Source organism: Dipodomys spectabilis, unplaced genomic scaffold, assembly GCF_019054845.1.
Source record: "Dipodomys spectabilis isolate Male_0828 unplaced genomic scaffold, ASM1905484v1 ptg000030l, whole genome shotgun sequence".
Lineage (NCBI taxonomy): Eukaryota > Metazoa > Chordata > Mammalia > Rodentia > Heteromyidae > Dipodomys > Dipodomys spectabilis.
In genome coordinates this window covers 2815784-2837756 of record NW_024870707.1, presented here as the reverse complement: position 1 = coordinate 2837756, position 21973 = coordinate 2815784, and the positions used below count along the sequence as shown (strand labels likewise).

The 21973-nt window shown below is 35.9% G+C and overlaps 1 protein-coding gene and 1 pseudogene across 1 annotated transcript; both read right to left on the bottom strand.

Annotated features, from left to right (window-relative positions):
* Positions 1-3271: 3271 nt before the first annotated feature.
* Positions 3272-4204, bottom strand: LOC122105185 (olfactory receptor 4C16-like). Its single transcript, XM_042676328.1, has one exon. It carries the CDS (start codon positions 4202-4204, stop codon positions 3272-3274), a length of 933 nt encoding a protein of 310 aa, XP_042532262.1.
* A 14725-nt stretch (positions 4205-18929) lies between these two features.
* On the bottom strand, positions 18930-21745 carry LOC122104699 (annotated as a pseudogene).
* Between the last annotated feature and the right edge of the window lie 228 nt (positions 21746-21973).

Sequence of the window (21973 nt, the reverse complement as noted above, 5' to 3'; positions counted from 1 at the left end):
TATAAGGTCCAATAACTGAAGATGAGTATATATCTGGGAATGAGCAGAACCCCAATTAAGTATCACAAAAAAAGGTCCAATTGGTTAAAAGAGATTAAAAAATACTAAAAAGGATATAAAATAATTTTTTAAATAGGTAGAAAAAGGAGTTCTTTTATTTTTTATTTTTTGGGGGGCGGGGGAGGGGGAATCTTTTATCTCCCCTGAGTCTGTAACCAGTCTCTTGGTGGCCTCTCTGGTTTGCTTGTGGTGTTTGGTTTTCCTGTGGCTTGATTGGTTTCTTAAGTCAGTTTGTTTGAGCAGGGAGAAGGAAGCTCTCCCTTTCTAGGACTTTGTGATCTTCCTCTCAGGCTAGTTCATTGGGAGGGAGATCTGCTTTGAGTATCACAAAAGAGGGAGATGGTTGTTTCCTCTAGCTTGGAGTTGCTGTGATGAGGCTAGGTTCTGGATAAGGTTGAGGCCTATCATCAATCAGTAGCTTTTCCCTGAGGGGCTAGCTCTAGAGGCACTCACAGAGCCCAGCCTGGAGCCATTCTAGGGATTTATATTTACTGCGTTTCAATTGTTTGTCTTTTACCCCTCCTGCTGCCTAGGCTGCAGTGGGGAGGGACAGCCTCTGGGTCTGTTTACCCAGTGAAGAAAGTCATTCCTCTGGGGGGCAGATTTACCTCTGCCTGGGAAAGGAAACTTTCCCTGGGTGGAGCTGGGCCTGGCAGGTCAGGTCAGGTTACTGTGACCTATGAAATGGCTCCTATTGTTTACTTCCAAGGCCTGAGTTGGAGCTAGCTGCTCAGGCAGGGCCTTTGTCAGTATCAAAGATGGAGATCTTTTCCAGTTGTGGGGGAGGGGTTACCTTCCCACCTCTGCTCTGTGAGAGGAATAAGGATGACTTACTGCAACTCACACCAGTCTCTTGGTTTCTGGGTCGTCCATGGTCTGCGATTATCAGGATAAAGATTTCAGCTCCTTGTCAGTTCTTGCTGGTGGTGAGTAGAATTCACTGACACACCACATTTGGTGTCTTTGTACCCGACTATCTCTGTTGATATGCTGGCCATTGCCACTGCTGCTGACACTGACACTAGCACATGCTCAGATCTATCTCCTTGACCAAGCTGCCTGGATTTTCCCTTTATGACCAGACTCTCTGTACTGTCATGGCACACATGGTGTGATTCTCTAGCTTAGGACTGTTCACTGGAACATTAAAATAGCTTTCTATGTGAGAGCTTGTTTAGCCTCCAGCTTCTCCTCCACCATCTTCCTCTGGCCTCTTATTGTGCTTTTTATCTGATGCTTTCTGATGGCCAGTGATGAGAATTTTTCATGTTCTTACTGACTAGTAATGTTTCATCTTTTGTAATATATTTTAGCATAATTTAAAAGGAGTTAGTCTGGGTTTGTTCCTATGCAGATTTAAAAGCTCCTCACAAGACAGGCTCCAGTGGCTCATGCCTGTAATCCTAGCTACTCAGGAGGCTGAGATCTGAGGATTGCGGTTCAAAGCCAGTCAGGAGGAAAGTCTCTGAGACTCTTATCTCCAGTAAACCACTAGAAAACTGGAAGTGGCACTGTGGCTCAAGCAGTAGGACACTGCCTTGAGCTGAAGAGCATAGGGAACTCGCCTAAGACCAGAGTTCAAGCCCTAAGACCGACAAAAAGATAAAAGAAACTCCTCATGTATTTACACAGATATTTGATTATTTAATATATATTGTATTCACACAAAAAACTACAATCTATGTATGGCAATTTCATATTTTAATGCTTTTATTTTATTATTAACAAATATAAGAAAACCCAAATGATTTATTGTATATTTCCAAATCATGTGGAACATCTCTAGCAAAAGTAATAGCAGAAATGACAATAAACAGATGGATTCACTGAAAAATTCTACCAGACCGTTAGAGAAGAACTAGCATGGCATTCCTTATGCTATTTCACATAATAAAGGAGAAAATGCTTCCAAAAACTCATTCCAGGATGCCAGTATTGATTGATAACCAAACCAGTTTACATAAATCAGGCAAATAGTACATTTCCTTTTAAACAATATAACCCATTCCCTTGCAGTCTTCCAGTTTTTCCCTCACATCCCACCCACAAGTTGTGGAGTTCATTTTCAATATACTGTTTAATGAGTACCACCACTGTATTTGGTCATTTTGTCCCTCAATTTCTGTGCCTCCCCTTACACTCCCAAAGACTTATAGACAAACTAACAAGACAAAAAGAAAACAAAACAGCTTTCCTTTCTAAACTCCTTTGACCATGTTCTTTATTCTATCTAGTTGGCTGCTTATGGGTAATAGGTTATATAATACATTATTAAATTTCTGAATTCTCATTTCTAGCCCATGCAATTATTTCTACCTTAATTTGAGATTGATATACTACAAACAGAATTATATTTTACTATAAAGAAACTATTGCAGTCACTATAATTCAAGGTAAGGTTTTAAAATATAAGAATGGATCAAATTAGGAGAATAAACTTATGTTTTGCCACCACAAAAATCATACTATGGCTACAGAACTATTTGTAATTATGGTGTTGGTAAGATCTAAAGACTCTTGCATGGGTTGAATTTTCTCTCTGTGTCTCATCATTGTTCTCAATAAATCTGGGTAAAAAGCTGGTAAGATTGTATAGTGTAAATCAAAATTGTAAATGGAGTGACCTAAAGTCTACACACTGTGCTTTATAATGAAGCTTCTTCAACTATTTGAATCTGGTAATTCCTGCTAAATAAGGAAAAATGGGTAAGTTGATAATTAGCTGTAATAAGACCCAAGTACATGATAAAAAAAACTATCTAGAAGAAGGGATGCATACCAGATTCAGCCTCTTGATAAATACTGTGGCTGTTTAGATGGGCAACTAGTATCAGAGAACTCCAGAAACCAACCTGGAGAAAGGCACAAAAATCACACACCAAAATCATAAGCCATATTTGGTAGCTGAAGAAGCAGAGTCAGAAAAGAACTACAGCATTGCCAATAAGCTGTCCAAACCTATTTGGACTTCGGAGAGTCCTGCTTGTTGTATTTGCATAAAACTGGGTCAAACTCAATGAGTGTATATGCTTACATTGCTTGTTTATCTAAAAGAACTGAAAGGTATTTTTCTTAAGATACCATCTCAAGTCTACAAAGGAGTTTAAAAAGTAGAGCATTCTGTAATGCCTTCTTTAAGGTTAATCTACACACACACACACACACACACACACACACACACACACACACACAATAGATTTGAGGCCTACATTCATCTTACATCATCTGAGATTAATTTCTTCCTCCACAACTTCTTCATGGCATTTTTCACTTCTGCATTCCTCAAGGTGTAAATCAGAGGATTGAGCAAGGGTGTTCCAAGAGAATAAAACACAGCTATCAACTTATCCATAGGGAATGTGGTTGCAGGACGTGTATATATAAATATGCACGGTCCAAAAAATAAGATGACCACAATGATGTGGGAGATACAGGTAGAGAGGGCTTTTTTCCTGCTTTCAGCACTGTGGTTCCTCAGGGAATGCAGGATGATCGCATAGGAAATCATCAGCATAACAAAACTCACTATGCAAATGGCCCCACTATTGGACACCAGAAGGAGGTTGATCATGTAAGTATCTGAGCAGGCAAGGCTTAACAAGGGCTCCAAGTCACAGAAATAGTGATCAATTACATTGGGACCACAGAAAGGCAAACTCAGGGCCAGGAAAATCTGAGTTAGAGAATGCACACAGGATCCCACCCAGGCCACAGCCACCAAAATACTACAGACTCTGTGGCTCATGATGGTTGTGTAGTGCAGGGGCTTACAGATGGCCACATAGCGGTCAGCAGCCATGAGGATAAGGATGAAGATCTCCAGGCAGCCAAAGAAATGGAATGAAAAGACTTGGATTATGCATTCACCGAAAGAAATAGCGGCCTTTTTCAAAAGGCTATCCACAATCATTCTAGGAGCTATGGAAGTAGAGAAGCAGGTATCAGACAATGATAAATAGAAAAGGAAGAAGTACATTGGACTCCCAAGTGCCTGGCTGCTCTTGATGGTCGTAATGATCAGCAAGTTTCCCAGCAATGTCCCCAAATAGGACATCAAGACAGCAACAAACACTATTTTCTTCCTAAGTGGATCCTGTGTCAACCCCAGCAGAATGAACTCAGTCACATTATTATTTAGTTGCATCTTTAGATGAAAGAAGAGACTGGACAAGTGTGAAACACAGTCTGCCAAATAATAAAAATAATAGTAATAGTAGTAGTAGTAGTAGCAATAGTAGTAATGCAATTAACTATGAAATATTATGAAATATTATGGCTATGAAATATTATGGGATAGTTTGAGCAAAATTAAATAATCCTCATCATGTCCATTCTGTCAAGTTTCTTAATAAATCTCTTCACCCCTTGTTGCTCAAATTTAGTGACTAATTCACTATGTTATTATGAGTCCCAAATATACTTCAGAATATGATGTTTTCCAATACCATCCTTCAAATTCAAACTTTTCTTAGCTTTCTCATGTTCGGCTTAATTTTTCCAATTAAATAAATGGAAAATAAAAGGCGTGTATCTTTTTTTTCCTAGGGCTGGGGCTTGAACTCAGGGTGTTGGGTGGGTACTCTCTCTGAGCTTTTGTCCTCATGGCTAGCACTCTACCACGTGAGCCACAGCTCTACTTCAAGTGGTTATTTCCAGTGATGGTTAATTGGAGATTATGATACTCTCGCAGATTTTCCTGCCAGGGTTTAGTTTGAACCACAATCCTCAGATACCAGCCCCCTGAGTAGCTAGGATTACAGGTGTAATCCTAGGGACCATGAGTTGTGCATCTTGTAATCATTGTTTCATGTTTTATACCTCTGACGCTTATTAAAACTTATGCTTAAAAAAAGCCATATCAGTCAAATCTGGTCACCAGTGGCTCACGCCTGTCACCCTAGATACTTAGGAGGTTGAGATACGAGGATCATGGTTCAAAACAGCCTGAGCAGAAAAGTCTGTTAAACTCTTTTCAATAAACTATTCAGAAAAAGTCTGAAATAGTACTGGGCCAAAATGCTAGCCTTGAGCACAAAGAAGCTCTGGGACAGTGCCCAGGCCCTGAGTTCAAGCTCCAGAATGAGCAAAAATAATAAATAAAAATAAAATCACTCAAAGAATGAAAGAGTGACATTGTCCAAAAAGAAATGCACTTATTACAAGACTTATGAAATGGTTACCCCTCTATACATCACCCTTACAATACCAATAAAAATTTAATTAGCAAGTCACTCAATATTTAGAATATATCTGACTACTTTGTAATTTCATGCTATAAATCTAAAGTTGCATACAAGTTTATAGAAACATAGAGTTGTATAAAATTTCTCTAAGATATTCAATTTTGAAAAAAAGAAAGATTAAAAACTATATAATCTCAAAAAAAATTGCTTCTACCTTAAAGCATCATGAAGATATTTTGTACTTAAAATCAACAAAGGAATGGAAACAATTGGTAATGATATTTTAATATCATCATTTCTAATTTCTTTTTTTTATTTTATAAGAAGCACTCTTTACACTAGTTAACATCCCTTGATTTCATTTAAGCTAAATGACAGTGAGGCTATTGCAACTGAATTAATTGTTCATGTTTCCATATACAGGTGTGGTTTTTTCATGACTTAGAACTGGAGTAGTTTGACAGGAAGGCATCAAGCAGGTGACAGTAGACCAAACCACAGTAGTAATCTCTGGAAGAGTTTTGTTTTGTTTTGTTTTGTTTTTTTATCTGAGATCCAGAAACACTCATGATTTAGGGCAGGGTAGAAATTCAGAAAAGGTATGAGATGTGGTTTTAGACAAGAGGAACAGCAAACAATTATTATTTTTTTCTACAGTTCTACTACAATTTTTTCATCATTTGTTACTGTTTCAAAAAGTCAATGATGACTCAATTCTTAGTTACTTTTTTAATATAATTTTTCTACCAAATTCTACCAATTTTTTATCATCAGGTGTTTTATTTTCAAGAGCAAAATTTTTCTCTAGCTCTCTCTTATGAAGATGACACTAGAAACCACATAAATGCAAGTAAATATGCAAATTAAAGTATAATTTATTTTAGTGCAGTCTGGAAACCTTATTTAGCTCATTTTGTTTTTCCCAATACCATTTCATATCTTCAGGACATTGTGTTGAAATTTGTAAACTGGTCAATATAAATAGGATAAATAGATAAAATAGACACCAAATTCTTATATGCATTTCCTCCTTCTTGGTAAATTTTGTGCTCAGTCGAATTGAAAAATCCTTTATTTTCCTCACAATCAAAAGAACTCCTAGGACAATACATTTTCTAAACATTCACTTTGACACAGTAATATTTGACAAGAGTCTTAAACTCTAAGGAATCTGGGCTGATAATTCAATTAAAACAATCACATTCTTACCTTTTTTTTGTTTGAAGAAGAGACCCACAATAAAATATTTACATAAGAAAGATATTATAGGCCTGAAGTGGCATAATAATGTAGAGGAACTTTTCATCTCCAATAGTCTGTAATTTAGTCATTCTTTTGATTGTAATCATATCTGACTACCAATAAAAAGAAAAGGCCAGTTTACCTTTGCATATGGACAGATTTTTATAAATATGTATTATTTAATTAACCTAGCTAAATTGGTATTTCTTGAAACAAACTTTTAATCAATGGTTTCATCCTCCTTGAAATTCCATTTCTAGCCACTTCAAATCACTTCCAATCATCCTGGAAGTTCAAGACATCAACTGCAGAGGGTCTCTTCCTACAAAAACCCTTACATGAATGTCTTGTAATAAGGAAAATAACTCTTCAGTTCCTTAAGAACTTCCCTCATATCTTTTGTTAAATTCTCGTGTACAATTGCTTATATGCAATTATGAGTACGCTTTTTTTAGGTCATTTCGTGGAAAAGACTATTTTAAATCTCTAAATTCTCACTATGTAATTCTCCACTTACTACCTCCAATATATTTTATATTGAGGATTTTTAAGTTGAATGTTCTCTCTTCCTTAAAAAAATTATATAGCTAATTAACTAGTTTTCTAATTAAAACATATTCACATTATTAATTTACTGTAACTTTCTGTGTGTTAGTATGGCAGACAAACAAGTATGATTCTCATTGCAAACAAAAGATTTGAAAGTTAAATAACTTAGGGACTCAGCATCACAACCTGGAGTAGATTTGCTCTGCATAGTGTGACCCTGTCATGAAAATCTGGAGCCAAATAATCACCTTACAGAATTGTTGCTTTACAGGGACCCAAGACTATTAAGAACTGCAAGACATCCTTGACATTTTTCATATCCTCCAGCTACTGACGCATGGTTTCCTGGATGTCTATGTGTGTAACATTTCCGCATTTTTCCCGGGTTGCAGCAGCTTTCATCAGGCTGTCAAAAATAAACAAATACAAAAAAAAATAAGTACGAAAAAGGTTACTGAATATAAAATATCATTCAATAACTATTGAACTTCAAATAAGATGAAGCAATTTTAGGATGGACATCATGGTCCAAACAATGGACACTGTGGCACAAAGATAGCACTTTGGTATTGGAGGTCAGAGAGAAGAGATGGAATGAAAGTAGCATGGGAGGTCATGATTAGGGGAGAATAGAACAGCCTGTCAGATCCCAGTGAGAAGAACCACAGCCCACATGTCACTAATTCAGTGACATAAGACATATCTTTGAGAAAAATCTCTTCACTCACTTTACTTCTATGCAGAAAATTGTCATTTCTCCGTGGAAAGGAAAACAGACTGTGATATCATCCACTTTCCTTAAGCTCCTCTATCTGTAACCCCAGGACTCTTAATATCTAGTCAAGAAATATCTTGGGAAACAGACTAGCCTGAGAAATGGAGGTCTCCATTGGATATTATATGGAGGTCTCCATTGGATATTATTTCCTAAGCCCTGAGTACCTGGTTACCTTGACTGTCCTGAAGTTAATATATAATAATTCATCTACTTACACACACAAAAAAACAGAAACATTATGGAAGGGTAAAGGTAGATACAGTGAATTATTTATCTTTTCCATACATTTATTGTCAGATGAGAGAATAATATTGTTGCAAGAAATAGAAATCTATTAAAAAATTACATTGGATTTACCTGAAATCATGAAACTCTGGGCTCAAGAAGGCAGAAATTATCTGTGACTTACCATGTGTATCCCTTTTGAATGCAACCTTTCCATGCAATACTGGGAGGAATGATTTTTTTTGTATTCCAGAGGGAATTAGTCACACCTCATGATGTAAAATATTAACATGCTAAAAAATAATATTCCCTAAAGTTCCCCTTATTTAGGGAATGAGAAATACCCTAGAGGTTTTATGGAAGTTAACTTTTGGTGTTGTCCATCTAGCCTGTAAAAATAACAATATAACCATTCATATACCGAGGATTGCATAGAAACATGAGTGAGGAAGTATTTGGTACCTCAGAAAAAGGTACCACAAAAAAATATATAAATGCATGGTGGAGAGGGTGATGGAAAGCAGGAATAAATAATTTCATTGGTGATAGAAAAAAATGGATCATCAAGCAATAATTCTACTTTCACAGTAGTGGAAGTATCTTAAATTTGCATTTACTCCTTGTGTTAGGAAGTAGGCTTTTCAAGTTCTTGTAATATACTTGTGAGCTCCAGTCAGGAAAGATAGTGTGCTATCCCAGAAGGGTAAACTTAGCTGTCTGGGTTACTGAAAAGCAATTTCCATGACTCTTAGATTTGCAAATAATAAGTGATGTTAGGTATAATATGAAAACCAAGTTCACTTATTTCTCTTACTCAAGTTAGTTAGAAAAATGAGAACCTTTTAATATGGTTCTATGTATTTCCCATATCAATTTCATTACCAATATATAATATTAAGAATAGGAATAATGCCATGCATTATCATGAGAACTGGTTGTTCTATAAACATCCACTATACTGATAAAGCCACATAAAATGATTTCAAATACTTTTATATCTGTATATGCATTCAGAAGATTATTAGAATTGATTAGGTAAAAAGTGAAAAATATTTAATTTACTACATTAGAAATAAATTCTGAAGTAATATTCTCCAATAATACTTTTTGTGGGTGTATATACTGGTCCTGGGGCTTGAACACAGGGCCTAAGCACTAATCGAGGTTCTACAGAATCAATTCAAAATACATGGAAATCTTCAATGTAAGGCCAAATATAATGAAAATATTACAGGAAGAGATAGTGGAAACTCTAGGGCTCTTAGGAACAAGTCAAAGCTTCTTAAGTAAAGATTCAGAAGCACAACCATTCAAAGAAAGACTGGATGAATGAGATTGCATGAAATTGAAGAGTATTTGTGTGGCAAGACATAGCTAGCAAGATAAATAGAAAGCTTACAGAATGGAAGAAGATCATTACTAACTATGCATCAGACAAGGACCTCATATCTAAAATTTACTTAGAGCTCAAAAAAGTGAATCTCCAAAATAAACTCTCAAAGAAATAACAATTCAATTAATAAATGAGCTAAAGACTTAAAGAGAGACTTCTCAGAAGAAGAATCACTAAGAAACAATGAATAAATGTTCAACATGTCTGGCCATAAAAGAAATGCAAATCAAAATAACACTGAGTGAGATTCCATCTCACCCCAGTAGAATGGCCATAACAAGAATACTAACAATAACCTGATGCTGGTAGGGATGTGGTCAAAAGGGAGCTCTACTACACTGTTGATGAGAATGTAAACTTGTTCAACAACTCTGGAAGCAGTATGAAAATTTCTCAAAATACTAAACATAGAGCTTCCATATGACCCAACAATTCCACTCTTGGACATTTATCCAATAGAACACAAATAATGTCATACTAAAGCTACCAGCACAACCATGCTCATTGTAGCATTGTTTATCACAGCCAAGATATGGAATCAACCCAGATACCTCTCAATGGATGAACGGATCATGAAAATATTATATATATACATATAATGGAATTCTGTTCTTCCTTCAGAAAAAATGATATTGTATCATTCATAAGGAAATGCAAAAATTTGGAAAAAAATTATTAAGTGAAGAAAGGAAGATCCAAAGAAACATAAGTCACATGGTTTCCCTCATTTGTGGTAGCTAGAATGTGCCTATAAATCTACAAGCAAACACACTGAATTGTTCAAAATAAACTGAGACATGAAAAATTATACAGGTCTCTAAGCATTCACACAGTGAGACCAAATGAGGATGTTCTTAGGAAGGAACGCAAAGGTGCTGAATATATGTGTGTATGATCGTATAAAATAATATTTATCAAAATGAACTCCATGAACTGGAAACAAGAGGGTTTTTTTCTTTGTCTCTTGTTTTGCTTTGTTTTCCTTTTGTCTTGTTTGTTCATTTATCTGCCTTTGAGAGGACAAGGGGTAGCATAGAAATGGAGGGACAAAGGGTGAACAAATGAAGGAAAGATACTCACTAGACGCTATGTTGAAAATGACCTATACAATTTGTAAGAGGGGATAAGAGAGAAATACTGAGAGAGAGTGAGGGAAGGGGTGACATTGTTCAAAAAGAAATATACTCTTGGCAAAGGAAATTGCTAACAGGATAAATAGCCACAGAATGGGAAAAGAGTTATTTAACCATAATTCTCTGTGCATCATCTTTAATATTATTGCATATGAATATCACCACTTTTGAAATTCTGACTTTTGGGTATTCATGTCAAACACATCTTCAAATTGACTTCCTGTAGGAACAATTTTTTTATTATCATACATTAATTGTACAAGACGGGTGTCATTGTGACATTTCTACACATACACAATCTCATTTCCTCAGTACTCTCCCTGACCCCTTCCTCTTTCTTGAAACAAATTCAACATATTTCATTATTCTATTTTTATATTTGCAAACATATTTATCCTCATTCACCATCCTTCCTAGGCCAAACCCCTCCTGAATGCATTCACCCACCCCACCCAACATGGACTGTTTTCATTTCCTTTCATTCATTTTTAATGTGTATCAAAACCAATCAAAGGGATTTATTATGATATTCACTGTTACATTTTGCTCAGAATAATCCTCTCTATTGCGTTCTCTCTCCCCCCACCTTTATTGATAAACCTCATTTATATTCTGTCTTCACACATAATTTCAGTGTATCCCAAAATTACTCATCCTCTTACTTGACCCTTCTCCCTTTTCCCTCCTCCATCCAAATATCCTATCATCTAAATAAGACATGTGATAACACTCCCCGCTGGCTTTTTGCCAGCCATGACTTTTGTCTGGACTGGCCTGGAGTAATGATTCCCCTATTTTTGTATCCTGAATAACTAGGATTAAACACATATACTGTAACATCCAGGATTTTCTCAATTTGTTTTATTGAGTTTTTAAGTTCTAATATTTCTGTGGTGTCCTTAGATCCCAATACTCTTGACGAATTGCTCAGACATCTTGTTGACACATCTTGAATTAAATGTCTTCTTTTATTCAACTATTGGTTTAAATCTTCATTGAAGTCACTTATTTTGTCTGTGAGTGTGTGCAAGCACTAGGGCTTGATTGCAGGGACACTATATCCCTTAGGTTTTTCTGTTCAAGGCTGGTACTCTATCACTTGAGCTACACTTCTAGGTTTGGGGTAGTTAATTGGATGTGTGTCTTATGGATTTTTCTTCCTGGACTTCCTTCAAACTGTCATCAGATTTCAGCCTCCTGAATAACTAGGATTATTCACATGAGCAACTAGCACCTGGCAAAAACCACTTATTTGTACAAGAAGAATTTTAAGTTTTTATCTGGTATTTGAGCCATTTTAGGTTTAGTTATAGAGGCATTATGAGTTTTTGAAGGTGTTATATGTCCTTTCTTTTCCTCATTCCCTGTATTTCTATGTTATATTTGGTACAACTTGGGATGAATAACTCTTCTGATGCTTTTCAGCTGGAGATGAAAAAACATTGGTATTCTCTTTAGGATTTTCTAAGCTCATTATTCTCCATTAACCTTTTCTCTCACTGTTTCCCATACATAATTTCTTACCAAGAGCTCTCTGCAAGACTTCTCTTGCCAAGATGACCTACATGAAAGGCATTTGAGAGTTTTTCTATTCAATTCCATTTCAAGAAATTCTGGTAGTTCTGTATATAAAATACATTTTTCTCTTCCAAAATAACAATAATGACTTTTCACATCCTCTGTGCTTATATGTAACATATGTTGACTTCAAACAAAAAAAAGATTTTATTCTAAGACTTTTTTTCATTCCATGTCTTGCCTTTACTAAAAGTGAAACTTTGAAAAGCTTTGGCTAATTACCTTTTTGTCTGTACATTTTTCATAGGATGTGAAAACAATGTAAATGTAAGACATGATGATATATTAAAACAAATCTACTTTTAATATGTCAATATACCTTACATTATAGATATAAGATAGATATTCTATTTTAATGTATTAAAACTGCATAATATCATCATTTAATAATGTTTCTGAGATCAAATGGTAGACATAATCTATCATGTTCATAGAAAACTGAAAGAAAAGAATTTTCTACATTCCTGAAAGAATTTTAAAAATAATTACATACAATATCTGCATCCTAAAAGTTATGAGTTTGTTGCAAAAGAAATAATGAAACAGGTTTCCTTAGTTAGATTTACTGTCGGGCGCAAGTGTGGACATTGGAGAGAATGGAAAAATGACAAAAACATTCCAAGTTACATCTAGAATGTTCATCAATATTTGAGAAAGAAATTCAGGCATTACAGCAAAATATGAAAATTCCAGTGACTATCTGTCATAGCACTATTATGGAGAGTTGATATGGTAGTATACAATACTGCTCTAGCTCTCAAGGAAAGAAATATCTGAAATGACAAACATGTTTAGTTATTTGGCTCTTCAGGCTATCAAATGCTGAAGTCTAAACTGATAACTTTCTTGTATACAAAGCCTTGAGCTGAAAATACTCAAAGAAACAAGTGCCTGGACATTTCAAAGAAACACTGAATGCTTTCTCTCCTAGAATATAGCCTTGGATTAAAAGTCTAGCCATGTAGAAGAAATGTTCAATATCCCTAGCCATAAAAGAAATGCAAATCAAAACAACATTGAGATATCACTCACTCCAGTTAGAACGGCAAAAATCAAGAACTCTAACAACAACAGATGCTGGAGGGGATGTGGACAGAAAGGAACCTTACTTCATTGTTGGTGGGAATGTAAACTTGTTCAACCACTTTGGAAAGCAGTATGGAGGTTCCTCAAAAGACTTCACATAGAGCTCCCCTATGACCCAGCAATCCCACTTTTGGGCATTTACCCTAATGTTTACAAACAAGACCACACTAAAGCTACCAGCACAACTATGTTTATTGCAGCATTATTTACGATAGCTAAGATATGGAACCAACCCAGATGCCCCTCAGTAGATGAATGGATCAAGAAAATGTGGTATATATACACAATGGAATTCTATGCCTCCATCAGAAAGAATGACATTTCCCCATTTGTTAGGAAATGGAAAAACTTGGAAAAAATTATATTAAGTGAAGTAAGCCAGGCCCAAAGAAACGTAGGTCCCATGGTTTCCCTTATTTGTAATATCTAGTATATGTATGAGTGAAGCGGAAAAGGTCAGATAATGTGATGTCAGGAAAATGAACCCTTAGATGTGTATTTTAATGTTTGTTTTCTTTCATGCATGTGTTTCTAACACATTTATAAGATTATCTCTTTGTTGCTTTGTATGTCCCTCCTCCACAGTATAACCCCTGCTTTCACTATATTTGATGTCAGTATAACTTGTGGAGGAGATGGGGAAAAACCAGTTGTTTAAGGATACAGGTGGACCTGTTGCAACAATGAGAAGTACAAGTTGTCATGTCCAAAACGAGCTTTACAACATTGGTGCGGGGGGGGGGGGGGGGGGGGGGGAAGGATTGGTATTAGGGGGGGAGGGGGGAGGCTGGGAAGGGATGTGAAGGATAAACAAAGGAGGAGGCTGCAATGCTTGGTAAGAAATGTACGTATTATCCTGCCCATGTAACTGTAACTCCTCTGTACAGTATGTTCACAAATAAAATTAAATTAAATTAAAAAAAAAAAAAGTCTAGCCATGTAGAATAAAATCCCCTGCTTGGATATGATAATGCGATGGGCTGCTTTTGCTCTCTTATGGATGTTTGAGCCCCAAACAACTTTGAGTTCTAAAACTTTGAGTCTAAAATAGGCTTAAAACAATGTAACGAAAGACTGTAGGAAGGCAGCTAGGTCTGCCCATTTGAAATGTAACATTCATATTTCAAAAGGCTGCTCAATGAAAAGATACAACTTTAACCTATTTCATATTGAAAACTGCAAAACAGTGAGTTTGTTAATAGGCAGTGGACATATGCCAAGTATTTCTCTAGGGTGTAATTGGTAGGGGTCATAAGCAATACTGAGATGACAAAGATGTCCTAGCTAGAGGTATCTTGCAACTCCAGTTACTGATCCTGGCTCATGCAGCAAAATAGGGAAAAGTACACACCCAGAGGTGTCTAGTTCACTGTGGTGGTTAGCTTTCCCTTGGTCTCTAAGGCTGATGCAACACTTAATTACTCAAAAAGTCTGATGCCAAAACCATTTTCACACAAAAGGGAACTTTGTTTGAAAACTCCCCAGTGATAAATTTAAGCTGCCAGCAGTTTTTGGCAAGGAAATTCAGAACTGAATTTGATTACTGAACAGCAGAAAAATGGCTTCTACTGGAAAGATGACCATTTCTGAAGCCATTCTCACCATATTTGTATGCTATTGCTGACTCCAATCGTCTGTCCAGTCACAAAACCTCTTTCCTTGACCCCATCCATGAATTCATGATATGAACTCTCTCAGGCCATTTTGTTGATATAATGCTTCCACATTCTCACTCATGTCTGTGGGTCCATGGGAATTTTCTATTGTGTGTATATGGTTCTTCAGAGGATATCTTGCTGTATTTCTGTAGAGCGTTTTCAAGCTCTGTAACAAAGAAGAGTGAAGCGTATGCTCTTGTTTCATTCTTGACTTTCAATGAAATTCTTTCATTCACTCATTAGTGTTAGTTGGCTATGTCTTTGTTGTATATACCCCTTATTTTGTTGGAGTAAATGCCTTTTATTCCCAGTCTGTTCATGACATTTATCACAAAGAGATATTGACTCTTCTTAAGGCTTAAGGAGTTTATGCTTGTGACCTTGCACTTCTAAACAGGTGTTCTACCACAAGACAAATCTCCAGACTTTTTTACACCATTTCTCTTCCTGCCTGAGTTCATGCCACCTATATTTATGGTTGCTTGGAAGTTAGCCTAAGGATAACAGGTGTACATCACAGCAATCTAGCTATTGACATGAACTTCTTTAACCAGGCTGGCCTTGAACTGCTGCCAGGCCTATCAAATGACAGAATATGGTTTTTGCTCATGGATGAATAAAATTCCACTCCCAAGGGTGTTTCCACGCATGACTCTGGTGAATAATGGAGCAAATAACATGAACATGCATGTGCTCTTATTTTGCAAGCTTTGGGACAAATACCCAAGAATGGTAACATTAGATTATGGGTAGTTCGTTTTTTTGGTGTTTTAGGAATCTCCATATGCCTTCCATAATGTTTGCACTACATTCCTACCCACAGCATAATAGGGTTCTTTTCCCCTGAATCTTGCTAGTATGTATTGTTGTTCATATTCTTCATGATGACCATTCTTACTGGAATGAGATGAAAACCCAATGTTATTCTGAAAAACAATAACCATTGTTGTCTATGTTACAGGCTTTTGCTCACTTTTACTGTTCATCCTGAAAAATGAATTTCTCAAGAATATTGTATCATTGGAAACCTGAGAACACAGGATGATTTTAAGATCATTCTTGTCTTCTAGCAACAACTTATTTGAGCAGAGGATGGTGTCAAAATGTTAAACACAGATTAATATCCTATCTTCAAGACAATTGCCAATTGTCATGTTATTTATACTTACTATATTTTTTCCTTCTACTCTCTCCTTATTCCTAAACTTTTCCATTTGCTTGAACTTTTTATGAAACCCTCTTATTGTATATTTTTGTTGTTCGTGGTGGGGTGGTCATGGGTCTTGAACTCTGGGGCTGGGCGCTGTCTCTCAGCTCTTCAGTTCAAGGTTAGCACTCTACCTCTTGAGCCACAGTGCCACTTCCAGTTTTCTGAGTGATTTATTGGAGATAAGAGTTTCACAGACTTTCCTGCCCAGGCTGACTTTGAACCACGATCCTTAGATTCTGAGTAGCTAGGATTACAGGCATGAGCCACAAGTGCCCGGCTTCATTGTACATTTTAAAGCTAATAAATCATAAGAAATTTGAAATATTTATTAATAAATGTTTTAAACTAATGAAACATATTCATATATACATATGCCTATATTAATATACATTATACATGTATGTATATATATATGTATATATATATGTGCATATTATAGGGACAGCCAGCAACTAATATTTGATGTAAAGTCAGGATGATGGTCAAAACTGCTTCTAGGCTGCTGCAGCCCCCTGTGGTAATGAGATCAACTCCTGACTACAGATGGAATAAAGTCTGGAGAGGATACAGAATAGACCATTCACACAACACTGATCTAAAACCTAACACTGTTCAGATTTTCAGAGAAAAAATAGAAAGAGAAAATAACTACTAACTTAAAGGCCAAAGGAGAAGCTATTACAAATAACTGACACATTACAACTAAAACTGCAATTTTTATTTGAAAGGTAATCAATCACATTTGCAGGAAAATAAGCTAAGCCAATGTCGTGATAAATATTCAGACAAAGATCTGTTCTTAGAACAATGTAATATTCCTAAATAGTGACAGGAATAACTACATAGTATCCCTATCCCTACTGAGATTACAATTTAGTAATGATTTCTATCTCAACTTTCATTTTCTCTAATTCACTTGAACACAAGGGGGCACACAAATCATGTAGGAAGTGAATTCACAAATCCTGGAGCCTAATCAAGACCAATTTTAACCTCACCAAGGAGGGTTTATAAATTTACCATTGTCTTCAGAAGTTGTTAACAGAGTGTGTGATATTTTAACCAAGATGTGTTCTTTCCTATGAGTTTTATTTGGGGACCGTACAACCAATCTCCCTTTAAGGTCATGACCTGAATCTCAAATGAGTTCTTGAATTGAATCTCAAATGAGTTCTTGAATTTACTACAGCATCAGACTGCAGGTCCACAGTTCATTCATTCTTTCACAATCCTAAAGGACCGTTTCACATCTTTCCTGGAATTTCTAGAACATTGTACTGCAGTTTAAACTTTTAATTGCTTGTTCTAGTGGAAGATAGAGGCCAATGTTGATTTTAGGTGAAGGGGTAGGAATGTCAGAGCCACAAATGTGTTGTGTTACTCTATCAACAACCTAAATTAAAGGTTGGAATCAAAAGAGAAAAAAAGAAGGAAGACGGAGTGAGGAAAGGAGGGAGGCGGGGAAAGAGGGGAAATGAGAAGGGGATTCAATAAGGAAACTGAAATCATGGGTTAAACTCTTTTTGGATGCCTCTTCAGCAGTTGATTCTAATCAGAGAGGATATACAGCTCTTGACTAATCAGAAAGGTTACCTCTTTCACGGCTCATGGAGTCTTAAGGTTTCAGTGTTTCTTTGAGAACAACATAAATTCTCTCTAATTTTACTCAAATTTAATAATTATGTGAATTTCTGTCAGTCACTTATCAGGCTAGACACATGACAATGAAATGCTTTCTCCAAGTTTTTATACTCTCTGATAAGTCTATACCATATCATAGGAATAGAAGAACAGAAAGAGGAATGTAGGGTGAATGTACACCTTGAATGTACACCTGTCAAAATGGAATCCGGAAACTTGAAAGTGGGTGGGAATGGAATAAATGTGCTGAAGAGAAGTATGGAAATCGTGATGATTGAAATTGCTGTGTATACATATTTAGAGATAAGTTTATGAATTAATTTAACAAAGTTATTCCATGTTAATGAATCTTGGATTGCAAAGATTTTAGGTTACAAGTTATATGATTAGGGAATGCCTTTGTGGTTTCCAAATCTGAATGGATCAACACAAAGCTCTATTAATTATAGTTGTCATTCTTAGATTTGACTTAGTGGATAAATTTATAGCACAGTAGTCATTTTCAAAAATGACAATTATTAATTCAATCAATTACATTACATTAAGTATATACATACATATTACTCTTACAGTATACCAATAACTCATATTCTTTCTGTAAGCAGTATTTTTGTACAAATATGTTATTTGGATTTATGAACTAGAGTTTGTACTTACATTTTAAATATGTGCTAAAACACTTTGAGAATTTTAAATTAAATAAATCAGCCAGACATCAGTGGCTCATGTCTGTAATTCTCACTAATCAGAAGACTGAGATCTAAGGATCTTCTCTGAGATGTAAGATTCTACTCTGCCAACACTTGCCCATATTATTTATTTGATTAATTTAAAAATATTCATGTATTTGAAAAATACATAATATCGTGTTTTCTTTTCATTTTCTTGTACAAATTAAAGGGATAATTCTTGGTGAACATGGCATTGAAATCACAGCTAGGCACTGCAATAGCGTGACAGAATTTGATTGTGGGATGATGAAGTCTCTGAGTGCGCATTTTAAGTATAGCTAAAATTGTCCTAAAAACGTAAACCGCAGAGTAAACTTTCTCACATGAACTTGAAAATGCAAAGTTGAGATGCACTAGTTCTCAGTTTTTGATTCCTGGGTGTTCCCAGAAAATCTAATTTCTCTCATGTTCATACAACACTAAGTTGTTACCAAAACATTCATTAGAACCCATCAACTGACGTCATGCTTTCCTACACCATAACTTTCTTATGGCATTTTTTACTTCTGAATTTCTCAAAGTGTAGATCAGAGGGCTGAGCAAGGGTGTTCCAATAGTGTAAAACACAGCTAAATCTTGGCTCCTGGAAATGTAGTGACAGGGTGAGTGTAGGTGAATATGCATGGAACAAAGAATCAGACAATAATGACAATGTGGGAGGTACAAGTAGAGAGGGCCTGCCTTCTTCCTTCTGCACTTGGATTACTCAGAGAATGTAAAATGAAAATGTAGGAGATAAGAAAAATTACAAAACTTACTAGGCATATAGCTCCACTACTAAACACAATAAGCAGATTAATGGTGTAAGTGTCCATGCAGGCAAGTTTCAACAAAGGTTTCATGTCACAGAAAAAGTGATCAATAATTTTGGGGCCACACACAAAAGCCAAGAATAACTGTGCTGAGGTCACATTCACTAGCACACCGCACACACATGGCCTCGTGATGGTTGTATACTACGGGGGGTTTACAAATGGCCACGTAGTGATCGAAGTACATGAGGATGAGCACAAAGATCTCCATGTACCCAAAGAGATGCCATGTGAAGATCTGAGTCATGCACTCGTGGTAGGAAATGGCTTCCTTCTCAGAAATGGAATCCACAATCAACCTGGGGGCTGTGGTTGTGGAGAGGCAAGCATCAGCAAAGGAGAGGTAGAAGAGGAAAAAGTACATGGGACTCACCAGTGTCCACTGGTTTTAATGGTCATCATGGTGAGAGAGTTTGCCAGTAGAGTCATAAGGTAAAGAATCAAGAAGACACCAAATACTGCTTTCCCCTTTCCGGCATCCTGAGTTAACCCAAACAGAATGAATTCAGTCACACTCTTGTTATTGATTACCGGATCAGAAGCTGTAAGGAGAACATAGATGACATATGTGTAATCTGCAAAAGAGAAGAAATGATACTTGAAGAAGGATTCTGGGCTAATCTAATGAATTGCTGGGCTCTCTTCATTGGTATGCAAAATTTAACTGCCTTCTAGTTGAACTAGAATCTGTAAGAATTTTTGTAAATCTACACACACCCAGGCTTCTGCAAGAGTCATTTGTTGACACATAGCTTTGACAAAAGCTATAGCATTTGAGGAATACAATAATTACATGACCTTCAGAGATGCTGATTCCTTCTTGATTGGGAAGTGAAGAATTTTTCTTGTACAGACAATGTGTCTGCTTGAAAACATAAGCTTTATATGGTTAATATGGAATGCAAATACTTACTGTACATAACAAATTTTTCAGAAGAATTTGAAATTTTTAGATATACCATATGCACATCATGATGTATATTAATATAGTAATCTCTCAAATAGTTGTCTCTGCTCTGAAATCTGAAAGACATTCCCATATGTTTAAACAATAATATTATCAGAGAATCCTTGCTGATGGAAACCTCAGTGGAGTTCACAAATATTTTTGTTTCTATTTTCTCCAAGGCCGTTAGTATCTTGGATGATACATGTGTATCTTGTGTCTGGCAGTTTACTAATGGTCATAGGATAGCAAGTGCTTGATAATAATTTCATGTTGGCATACCTCAGTAAACCACTCTTAGTTTAAGTACAAAATTAAACTACTTCTACTAGAATATTGAGTTCCCCTGTGAATTGGACATAATATAAATTTTCTAATATGTCAATAACAGTGGTTGTTTTACTGGATAGGCCATTTGTAACAGATTTTGTGAATTCCCAGGATTGTTTTGTTAGTCAACACTATTTACATTTGGAAAAATATGATATTATGTTCCCTAATAGTAGACATGTAATTTATGTGATTAAAATCACCACATCATATTTTAATTTATGATTCTGTGTTCAACCTGTTACAATGATTATTTTTATATTGTCACAACTTCCATAATTTTATTACCAATGTAATGCTGTGAAAGCATGGAATTTATTGTGAGAAGTATATTTAATCATTTGTTCATGAAGATATGTACATTGTTTTCAATTTTTACTCTTGTGGATAATGCTATATATAAAATTTTACTAGCTACCCTAATGCAAGAAATAATTATGGTTACTGAAAAGTATATAAAGTATATAAAATATATTCACAATTTAACAAAATAAGAAGTAAAATGTTGTATTATTCATACAGATAAATAATATGATGGCTAGCCATGTTCCAAGAACATGTCAGAAAAGCTTGGAAAAGGCATTTATCCATAATTCTATTCTTGATCCTTACAGAAAGATAACAGACTTCAAGTCAGGCATTTCCTCTTCACTTTCCCATCTCTCCTTCTTTTTTGTCTCCTTTCTGTCACATGGAAAGGACAGTGAGGACTTATGGTGATTTAAAAATACAACAAAGTGATGACTGTGGTTTTCAAAGGCAACTATGGAGATGCCCATCGTGGCTTTCAAAATTTGCTTCCCTGTGCTACATCTTGGTTTCCAACTGTTCTCATGGCTCTGTTCATCCATACTCAAACCAGGCCTGATTCTTTCTGCTCCTCATAAATACACATCAACAGATGCATCCACTCTCTGGTGTTCTACATCTCATGGAATCTGTTGCCCTTTCCTCTGCTGTGTCTTCCACTTTCCATCTTTATCAGCGTGTGTGTGAGATACATGTTCCTAAGAATATCCTTGGCTCCTTTTAACGTCAGAGTGTATCTCCATTTTATTTTGTACTTATAAGGCTAGGAGATAGAGTTGAGCAGAGATCAGAGAATATCTAGATCCAGATCCAGCCTTATATTCCATGAAAATCTCTCTCTAACACTCCATCTTCACTGCAAACTCTGTCACTCCACCCATCCTGGTGAGCCATCACAGTCTTAGATATCCACATACAGGTGGCAAAGAAAAACAGACATGTTCTGGTCTTGTAGTGACAACTAATGAACAGTATTTTCAGGACTAGTCAATGAGACAAGCATCTTATACTGAAAAATAAGAAGTGAGGAATGAACAGAGAGTTTAAAGAAAGGATTGATGAGGACAGAGACAAATGCAATACAAAAATTATTATTTTGAACAAAAAAT

Bases quoted from the DNA above. Each gene is read 5' to 3' on its own strand.
- LOC122105185 (XM_042676328.1), bottom strand. From the start codon at position 4,204: ATGCAACTAAATAATAATGTGACTGAGTTCATTCTGCTGGGGTTGACA.